This window comes from Octodon degus, unplaced genomic scaffold (assembly GCF_000260255.1).
Source record: "Octodon degus isolate 3935 unplaced genomic scaffold, OctDeg1.0 scaffold00065, whole genome shotgun sequence".
Lineage (NCBI taxonomy): Eukaryota > Metazoa > Chordata > Mammalia > Rodentia > Octodontidae > Octodon > Octodon degus.
In genome coordinates, this window is record NW_004524641.1 from 2,073,458 (window position 1) to 2,084,585 (window position 11,128).

General features: G+C 38.0%; 1 protein-coding gene across 1 annotated transcript; it reads right to left on the reverse strand.

Moving 5' to 3' along the window:
* Positions 1–2,929: 2,929 nt before the first annotated feature.
* Positions 2,930–3,276, reverse strand: LOC101577186 (cytochrome c oxidase subunit 7B, mitochondrial). The gene has a single exon (XM_004634725.2). It carries the CDS (start codon positions 3,224–3,226, stop codon positions 2,984–2,986), a length of 243 nt encoding a protein of 80 aa, XP_004634782.1. The 5' UTR covers positions 3,227–3,276; the 3' UTR covers positions 2,930–2,983.
* Positions 3,277–11,128: the final 7,852 nt, after the last annotated feature.

Here is an 11,128-nt window from a genome sequence, read left to right on the forward strand (position 1 = left end):
ACTTTGAACCTGTTTCATAGATTCTATTTCTTTCCTAAATTGTTTATTCAGGGGTTCCATCATTTTTATATTCTCCTCTATTTTTTATCAGTGTATTCTTTAGAAGCACTTAGTACTTCTTTGATTATAGTTATCGCTACTTTTTTTAGTTCAGAAATTATTTTTGATCTGATTTCTTCTATACCTTTCTACAGTTGATTCTTTACTGTCAACACTATTATTTCTGAGATATCTGGTGTGTGATTTCCAGTTTCCTCAGTGCTAGTGTCTTCTGCATTTGTGCTGGGTGGACTCGGGGCCTGAGACTGCATTTTTTTCCTTCTCTTTGTCATTTTGTATACCACTGTCTTCTGACCTTTGGTGTAGAGCTTAGATAGACTTCCTACCTTAGCACCAGGTCCGGATCTATGAAGTTCAGATTCCTCCACGTGGGTGTTGTTTGGATCTGACTGCTGTGCTCCACTTCTTTCTGCTGCAGGTGTTAGAGCTGAACCCTTTGTGTCACTCTGGCAAGATGCTCTGCTCCTGAATCAGGTGGGTGGGTCTTGCCTCTAGCCTCTTTGCAGGGAGTTCTGCTGAAGGCTTCTGTGCTGGGCCTGCACTCTGGGTCGAAAGAGAATCCGCAGGCCCCGGGTCATCTCATTCACTTGCCAGGCCTGCACTCTGGGTGTATTCAGGATCCTGCGGCCCTCGGTCATCTCACTCCCTCACTGGGCCTGTGCTCTGGGTCTATCCAGTTAAATGTTCAGGTACAGGAAGTGTAGCTCACTGGTAAAGGACTTTATTGGCACACACGAGCCTGGAGCTTGATCCTTGGCATGCAGCTGCTAGGACCAAGCATAGCGATGAAAAGATTTTCAGGTGATTGAATCAAACCCTGGCAGTCAACAAGGTGGCAAGCCTCACAAACAGTCTTCTGCAGGCCTTCCCAGGAAGGTGGAGGATGTGCTCTGAGGTTAATTGCTTGAGGTCTCGGGAGAGAACTTGATGTGTTGTGTAGATGGGTTGGATTCTGGCCATGGAAGAGCTCTGATGATTGTAATATCTCTTGATTTTCTTTAAATTGGTCATGCAAGGTCCAGTGGGTCACCTGCACGTGATTCTGGTAAGTGGTTGTTGTGTTGAGAAGGTAGTGCGTTCCGGCCATGTTGAGCACCAATTGTAGGAGACTTTTCCAGGACCTTGTCTTGGTCCAAGAAGCCAATATTTATAATCCCAAAGTTACGTTATTGGAATCCCATCAAGTTTATTCCAGTCTAACACTTACAATGCAAGCCACGGCGAAAATAAAGACACTAAATTCTATTTTCAATCATCGGGAAGTCAAGGGGCTCTAAGTCCAGCCACAAAGATGGCTTTGCGGAATGAAGAGCATTAGTGATAATGTGTTGAATGTTGTTTTAAAATTACATTAATCTTCGAGGAAAATTAAGTACCTCTTTGTTCATAGCACTGTTCAATATATTAGAAAAATTGGAGGTAAATTTGCAAATGAATATGGTAATTAAAGTTCTGTATGGTGGTAGGTTTTACTGTTGAATGTATGTTATCTCTGAGAGGCTGAAGGTTATTTTAGGCTTGCTTCATATGCAGTGACTTTTGAGTACCACAGTGATTTTATTCTGTGCTAATTCAGCTAAATTAGAGCAGTGTTTCTCCGAATTCACTTCTCTGTTTGGTTCCCAGGTAGGACTGGTCACAGGAAGAATTTGCTTGAGATTTGAGAAGTAGAGGGACAGGCAGAAACCTTTCCATTTGTAAGACTGATTAATTCAGGGTCTGGGGTACAACTCACATTTGTCACCAATGTGTTCATTGTCCTGTCCATGAAAGAAGCAGCTCTTCCAACTCCTACAGATTTTCTCAGCAGCACTGAGTTTTGGGCCAGGGCATGGGTTGTTTTGTGAGGAGGGCCCAATTCCTTCAGGTTGTCTGTATCTTCCAGGTTCAAAAAGAGGAGGAGGGCTGGGGAGATGGCTCAGTAGAATAAGCACTTTCCTGGCAAGAGCAAAGGCCTGAGTTCAATCCCCAGTTGTGCTAAAAAATTAAAAAAAAAAAAATCAAGTGACTGTTTTTATGGGGGGGGGAAGAGGAGGAGGCAGCACAGGACAAACTCCAGGGTTCAGGGTACCAATTTGCCCTTGCTCTCCCCATTTTACTTGCATCTTCTCTTCCCAATTATGTGCTTAGCTGTCTTGTAAGAAAAAAGGTTTTTTTTTGTGTGTGTGTTGAGGGGGTGGGGGCTACTGGGAATTGAACTCAGGACCTTCACTTGGAGACATCCCCAACTGTTTCTATTCTTTACTCTCAGGCTCTCCCTAAGTCACTAATTTTCCTAATGTGGACTTAAAGTTGTGATCTTCCTGTCTCAGCCTCCAAGAATGCTGGGGTTATTAGAGGCATGTGTCACCCCACTTGGCCTTTTTCAATTTTTAAGCCAGTCACAGGTTACAGAGCCAATGACAAAGACTATTTTGACCAAACTCAAGGCAGGATCCTCTAAACCCTCTTTGCTACTAGGGCAAGATCTTGGCCTTTGTCCTTGGTTTACTTAGTCTAGTTTTATCAAGAATCCTGCTAAATCAGTTCAGCAAAAATGCCCATCCTTGGTATCTGACATCACCTAGCCTCCCTTCAGCAAGAATGCCGTCAAGTTGATTTACCCAGAATCCCCTGTAACCTGGATGTTTGCTTTTAGTTCTTTTCCATTCACTGATCTTCTTTCCTGGTCCTTGGCTCAAGCCCTTTATATCCTTTTGTACTTATGGTTGAGCCTAATATTCTCTCCCCTTCTTAAACATTCTCAATACAGTAGTCCTTTCATCAATAAAAATCTTCCTTACTCTTTTTTTTTTTTTGAAGGTTTCAATTGTACTTTATTTCTTCAGTAGGCTATATTTTAATGGATACACAGCACTGTTACTTGGCATCAATTATGATTTCATTTAGAAATAATTTAGCTGTATCATATCAGCTGGCATGATTACTGATCTCTCCATTCCTTGGGGGTGACTCTGCCAACAGGGGAAAGGTTCCATTCTATTCCAATTTGTGTTGCTGTATAGGTCCATGCAGCAATACAGAATGTGACTCCACCAACTAATATAGCATTACCATATTTGTCATGAAAATCAGGTGTACGTTTCTGGTGGCTCTGCCTTGTTACCATTTGTTGAATGCTTCGCACTGGAAAACGACCTAATGCGTTTTTGGCCAAGGGAAACATCGTGGAGTTGAAGTTGAAACCGTAGTTACTGCAGCTGCCGGCTGGGTGCAAATTACTTCCAGATACCCTTGCAAAGAGCTTCCTTACTCTTTTTTAAAAAAATGTATTTAGTAAGGGTCTACAAAGTATACAGGGTCTCACTCACTACATAGATTGGACTCGTAGTGATCCTTTTGTTTTCAGCCTCCCAAGCACTAGGGTTACAGGTGCATGCCACCACACCCAGTCTCATTCCCATCTCAGTACACCTCAGGAGCAGGGCTGGCAAGGCATGCCAGGGATCAAACCCCAGTCCATGTGCTCTGTCTAAGCAGGCACTTTAGTCCACTGAACTATCTGGCTGGCCCCTTCCCTAGTCTCTTTAATAAGTGTCAGAATAATTTTTTCTTTAACTTTCCATAGTTATCTTTACCAGCTCCTTGATGTGGTCTTAGTAATTTTGATTTGATCCTCTAGTCATCCTGTATGGACCCTTTTCTGCATAGCTTCTCCTCAAATTGTGTGAGATCTTATCCCTGTAATATAAATCTCTTGTTCATGTTGCTCAGGGTAATCCTGCTTCCCTGGAAAAACCCTAATACAGGCATGATATCTGCTCCCATACTTTGTGAGTGACGAGAACTTCTAAGGAAATACACTGAATGTTCTTCAGTTTAAATTATGTTTGGTTTGATAGAGCACAAGAAAAAAATAAGTTGTGAGGTTACTAACATCTGCCAGTATATCCTAAATTTGAATTGAATATTAAATAGAAAAAGATGCTTGTTAATCAAAGAACCATATTCTCTGATGATGACACCTGATAAAAGCACCACTAAGAAGAATCAGGAAGGTTTAGTAACCAGGAAATATTCTGCTGATGTCATATCAACAAAAATATGTTTACAAGTCTTGAAGATAGTACAATGACTATAAAAACATTAATTGCTTTTGTCATTGCCAATTTTAATATGTATCTTGATAAGAATCTGAAGTGTATTTTTTAATTTAAAAGCAGAATTTGAGATCAGTTACCTTGGGAATAGTTTGTGTATTAAAGAGGCAACAAAGAGAACTCTTCAGAAAGCAGTTATACATTGCATAGATCTGCATTCTTTAGATTTTTTACACTAGCAAGTGAAGTAGTTCCCAGATGTAAACCTCTACTCAGTAGGTCTTTGGGAAAGAGCATACCATTTATTTCTCAAGAATAGTAATTTTTTGAATTGTGCCTTTCTGTCCAATGAGATACTGTATATATTACAGCATAATATTGAGAGCACTTTTTTGCTTATCTTCTGTTTTTGCTATTTCACAAAATGTTATTATGGGTTAGAATTTAGAATTCAGAGTTTATCTCTGTATTTTTCACTTGGTAATCATTATCATCCACTTGTGGTTTGAGATCACAGTTTCATGCTGATTTTCAGCTTGAATTCCTCATGCTCCTGATACGTGGCCTCATTTAAGCACAGAACACTATGGGAGCAGGCATGGATGGAGTAGGACATCACCCACATGGGGGTGGGAGGTTGCATGAGATGATGACAGGCACAAGAGATGATAACAGGCACTAAGAAAGGCAGAGAGAGTTGTAGAAAGGGGCAATATTTTTTCATCTATAAAATGTGGAGAGCTGACCCAGATTTCTTATTAATATATTTTATTTATAGCACCATTTTTTTAATGGGGAAAAAAAGTATGTATTTAGAATTAGCCAGCTGCACTCAGTTTAGATGGTCCCAATTTTGTTGGCAATATCCAATGCATCATAACTGGGAGCCAGTCGAACATATGCCTCCTTTCTCTATCAGGCCTGATTAGGGTATTGACCTTGGCAATACTGGTGTCATAGAACTTCTTTTTAGCTTATTTGATTTGGTGCTTATGGGCTTTGACATCCACAATGAACATGAGAGTGTTGTCCTCTATCTTTTTCATGGCTAACTCTGGTCAGGGGGAACTTGATGATGGCATAATGGTCAAGCTTGTTTCTCCTGGGGGTGCTCTTCCCAGGGTGTTTGGGCTGCCTTCAGAGCCCCAGTGTCTTGGGATGGTGGAAGGTGAGTGATGGTCCAATTTTCTTTTTGTGGGTGTGGATGCCTTTCAGCATGACCTTCTTGGCCTTTAAACTTTTGCCTTGACATCAGCTTTGGGAGCAGCAGGGGCTTCCTTCTTCACCTTTGGTGCCATCTTGGTAAAAAGACTTCCATAATTCAGCATCATTTGCTTAAATGCTATCCTCCTACAGGACTGCAGATACTCAGTATTTCAACACAGAACCATGCAGGAGAAGGGTTGGACATGTTTCCTACTCCTCCATGTCTTTCTTCCCTACTTCTAAAGTGTAAAACTACCTTTGAATAAAGGATACAGAGACTAGAAAATGTTGGCCAACTAAAGGTTCCCTATTTTCATTTTAAAATTGAGAAAACCGAGGCCTAGAAATACCTCAAAATCAAAGACCTAATGATAGACTGTTTTCCACATTTCTAGCAATTTATCTGCTCCTAGGTAAGTCTCGTTCATCTCTGCATTCTGACTTTAGTTGCTGTCTTCTTTGCTTTTACTATCCTTGGTATCCTACCCTTTCTCTAACTCTGATATTTGAGTAAAAAGTCAAGCCACTGTAAAATCTAGTTTTAGATTAATTACAGGCTAATGATAAAATTATTGTGCACTTTACTTGGAACATGAAATAATTAGTGAATAAATTCTTTAGTAGCCAGGGTTGGAAGGTTCTTTTCTAGTGTTACACCTGAGCAACTCAGACAAGAAGATTGTTGTCAGAGGTTAAATTCTGATTTAGAAAAGAGAAGTATTTATCTTATAATTCCAGACATAACAAACATTACTTTTCCTCTTGAGTTAATTTTACTTAAGATTTTAATACTTTTGAAAGTTGTATTTGTTATGACATAGAATGCTGTATATAATACATTGTTGAGTGAAGACAGCAGTGTCTGCTCGACATTAGAAGATGATTCAGTTTTATATATAGTTTTTTTGTATGCACCTAGCAACATTTACATATATACATATAGACTATTTAATAGATATTTGTTGATATATACACAGTGATGTGTTTGTGTTCTTAGGGAGTGGAAATGGAAGATATATTTTTCCTTTATGTAATTGTATCATGTTAAAATTTTACAGACATATATTATCCTCATTAAAAAAGAAAAATTAAAAAAAGAAAAATTATAATAAACTCATACATACTAAAGTTTTATGAGATTCAAATCAAAACCTGTGAAACTTTTATGTAAATTTCTATACAAATGTCATATTATTTTATGAAAATCCAGGAGAAGGAACATTTTCGTTCATGGCAAGTAACTAGAAAGCACATTTTGCATATGTTTGGGAATGTGATGTCATTAGATGAACAGTCTGTCACAAGGCATGATCAACTAGTGTAGTAGGAGGAAGAAATGCTGACGCTTTCTGGTAGGGGTCCTTGTGTCATTCTGTATGACTCACCTGAATATATGCTTTCTTGGACAATCTGAAAACCAGTATGGAAAGTTGGACAAACTCCAGGATACATATGAATTACCAAAGGTGAATCAAGAAGATATAAAAATTTTAAAGAACACAATAATAGTCAATAAATTGAAGATGTAATTAAAAATTACTAACAAATAAAAGCTTAGATCCTGATGATTTCCTGTTAAATTCTATAAGAAATTTAGAGAAGATCTAATGTTACTACTCCTCAAGCTGTTTAATGAAATTGAAAGGGAAGCAGTACTTTCAAACTCATTCCTGGAAGCAAGTATTACCATGATGATAAAACCAGAGAAGGATCCAGCCAAAACAGAGAACTATAGGCCAATCTCTTAATGAACATAGATGCAAAAATCCTCAATAAAATACTGGTTAACAGAATATAGTAAATCATCAAAAACATATATCGTGATCAAGTAGGATTCATCCCAGGGATACAGGGGTGGTTGAACATATACAAATCAATAAATTTAGTATACCACATTAACAGAAACAAGGACAAAGACCACTTGCTCATTTCAGTAGATACAGAAAGAGCATTTGATGAAGTCCAGCTCCTATTCATGATAAAAACCCTACAGAAAATTGGAACATAAGGTCTTCATCTCAATCTGATAAAAATCATCTGTGACAAATCAATAACCAACACCATACAAAATAATAAAAAACTGAAGTCTTTCAATCTAAAATAAGGAACCAGACAAGGATATCTAATATCACTATTCCTATTCAATTTATAGTTCTGGAACATTAGCCACAGCATTAGACAAGAGGAAGAAAGAGAAGTAATAAGAAAAAGAACAGAAGAAAAATTATCATTATCAGCAAATGGCATAATGCTTTACATAGAGGATTCCAAAAATTTCATCAGAACACTTCTAGATTTAGTAACCAAATTCAGTAGCATAGCTGAATACAAAATTAACACTCAAAAATTAATAGCATTCCTGTACACCAATAGCAAACTAAGTGAGAAATTAGGGAAATCATATCTTTCCAACAGCATCAAAGAATGAAATATTTAGGAGTCAATCTACTGAAGAAAGTAAAAGACTTACTTTGAAAATTATAGTACTTCAAAAAGTAGGCCTAGGCTGGTGAGATAGCTTAGGCAGCCTCAGGGGACCACGGTTAGATCCCTGGCACCATATGCCAGCCCTGCCCTCAGGGCAGGCTGAGTCTGAAAAAAAAATAGGCCAAAGGAGATATCAGAAAATGGAAAGATAAAATGTTCTTTAGTAGGCAAAATGAATATAGTTCTTGTTCTTTAGTAGGCAAAATGAATATAGTGAAAATGGCTCCATGTCCAAAACTGTCCACAGATTCAATGCAATCCCAATCAAAATACCAATAACATACCTCACAGACTTAGAAAAAACAATCCTAAAATGTATTTGGAACCAAAAGAGACCTAGAATGGCAAAAGCAATTCTGGGCAGCCAAAGCAATACACGGGGCATTGCAATCTCGACTGGAAATTATACTGCAAATCTACCATGATAAAAACAGCGTGACACTAGCAAAAGGAAAAAAAAAGGTAGAACTGAGGCTCAATGGAACAATGATCAGAAGATGCAGAAGCAACTCCTAACACACCTGATCTCTGATAAAGGACCCAACCACATTCATTGAAAGAAAGCCTCTTTAATAAATACATCTGGGAAAACTGGCTCTCTACATCTCTAAGATTAAGCCTATATCTCCCTCACAATGCACTGCATTGAAATAAAAATGGATAAAGATTTAAATGTTAAAACAGAAACAGTAGACCTGTGGAAAGAGAATAGAACTCTTGAAGATTTAGATATAAGTAAAGACTTCAGAAATAAAACCCTTATTGCACAGAAAATGCTACAAGAATCACTAACTTAGATGCCATCATGTTAAAAAATTTTGCACAGCAAAAGAAATCACCAGCAGAATGAAGAAACAACCCATAGAATGGCAAAATTTACCAGCTGTTCCTCAGACAAAGAATTAATATCTAAAATATATAATAAATGCAGAAAACCAACACCCTCCCCTCAAGTTTAAAGACCCAATCCAAATATGGACATCTGAAACAAACAGATACTTCTCAGATGAAGAAGTACAAAGAGCAAATAAATATATGAAAAAAATGTTCACCATCACTGATAATTTGAGAGAGGCAAATTCACATAACCCTGAAATTCCATCATACCCCAGAAAGTATAGCTTTTATCAAGAAATCAAATTACAAATGCTGGTGGGGCTGTGGGGAAAAAGGAACCCCTCTTCACCTTTGGTGGGAGTGTAGACTGGTGCAACTAGTGTGGAAATTAATATTGGAGACTCTTAAAAACTAAAACTAGAGATTCCATTTGACTCAGTTATTCTCCTTGTATCTTTCCAAAAGAATTTAAAGCATCATAACACAGTGATATATGGACATCCATGTATACAGCGGTGCAACTTACAATAGCTCACACAACTTATTATAGCTCTCTCTTGGACACCCAGGTGTCCATCAAAAGATAAATGGATAAAGTAGTTGTGGAATTTTTATGCAATGTGGTATTACTATGCCATGAAGAAGATAAACTTCAGGCATTTTTAGGTAAGTGGATGCATCTTGAGATCACACTCGTAAGTAAAATAAATCAGACATATATGTTTAAATTTTGCTTTGTTTCATTGGTGTGAGAAGGCATAAATAAGAACCAAAATATGTAATAGATATTGTGAAACAGGAAGAAAATGCTCATATGGGGAGGAAAAAAAGGGGGGGAGGGAAGGAATAACAAAGAAAGAAAGAGAATAGAAGGGGAAAAATGGAAACAAAACTTTTGTAAATAAGAGAAAGGTAGAATGGAGGAGAGCAGAAAGGGGGAAAAGTCAAGGTGTAGGTTTTCAGGTAAGGACTCACAATGTACAAGCTGGCCTTGATCTCTTGGGCTGGGATTATAGGCCTGCACCATCACACCAAGCACCAAGGTATATTCCATACAGCTACAAATTCCCTATGATGAATGTCATCATTGTATGTGTCAAAAATGTACTAATATTACTTTTGAAAAAGCACATGTCACTTTTTTAATTGTCTTTGTGTGTTTTATAATTTGGGGGGTTATTTGCTTTACCTTCAAATTGGCTCAATATCATGTCCAATTGTATTCCTTTGATTCTTTAGTTCTTAGAGGGGTGTGGTGCCACACTCCTATAATCCCAGCACTTGAAAGGATGAAGCAGGAAGAATGCCCTGAGTTTGAGACTGGTCTGGGCTATGCATTGTTGAGTCCAAGGCCAGTTTAGACTACATAGTGAGGCCCTGCGTCCACGCAAGCAAGAAACCAACCAACCAACTACCCAAACACCAACAAAGTAAAGAAAAACAGCACAAAACACAGAACACAAAATAAAACAAAAACCAGCCTCCCCCCAAGAAAAAAGCCCAAAACAAAATATTTTGTTCTTTAGCATGAGCTTTCAGTTAAAACTCACTGGCAGAAATACTTCCCTTAAAAAATGTTATGTTTTAAAACTATATTTCTTTTCAGTGTATGGAGTGGTGTTCACAATGATGATAATAGCTACAGTATATAGAATGGCTGACATTTATTGAGAGCTTCCTATATGCCAGCTGCTGTTCTAAGTACTGTGTGATATGGACTCATTAAATCCAACAGTCCTGTTAGGGAAATGATTCACACTTTACAGATGCAGAAACTGAGTCATGGGGAAGTTCAGGCATTTGTCCCACCAAGTTGTTACTTGTGAAAATATGACAAATGGAGAAGTGGAGACCAAACTAAAATCGTTAAAGACAGTGACGGAGATGACATTGTGCCTGACACTCCCCACGGTGACTTCACTGTTGCCATGAAATAGAAAGCACCACTCCTATTTTGCTGAAACCTCAACAGAATGAGAAGCACCAAAATCTCTGTAAGGCATGGCCCAGTCTCTGGTATATATTAGAGCATGATTTTTATAATCGTGGAAGTCCGTATGAACTTCAATCTTGGTATCTTTTGGTAAGATATCTTTACTAAGAGAAATGATTACTCTTTCATATTAAATGATGTGGTATTGATAACATTTTATTTTAGGCACTAGAAACTGAAACCAGGACCTTCACAATGAAATATATCCCCACCCCGTTTTCTATTTTTTATTTTGAGCCAGGGTGTCGCTAATTCACCAAATTGCCCAGTGTAACTTCAAACCTGTGATCTTCCTTCCTTGTCTTCCCAGAGTTACTGACATGTGTCACCAAGCCCAGGTACTTTTTAATAATTTAAAAACAACCAGCTCTGCAGATTTTGAAGAAAAGTCATAGAATTAACTGCAACTTAGAAAAAAAGAAGACAAAGTCATTACCACAAACAAACATGTTCATAATTTCCATGAAGGTCAGTGTCAGAACAACTTTGGATGGTGAAGCTCTTT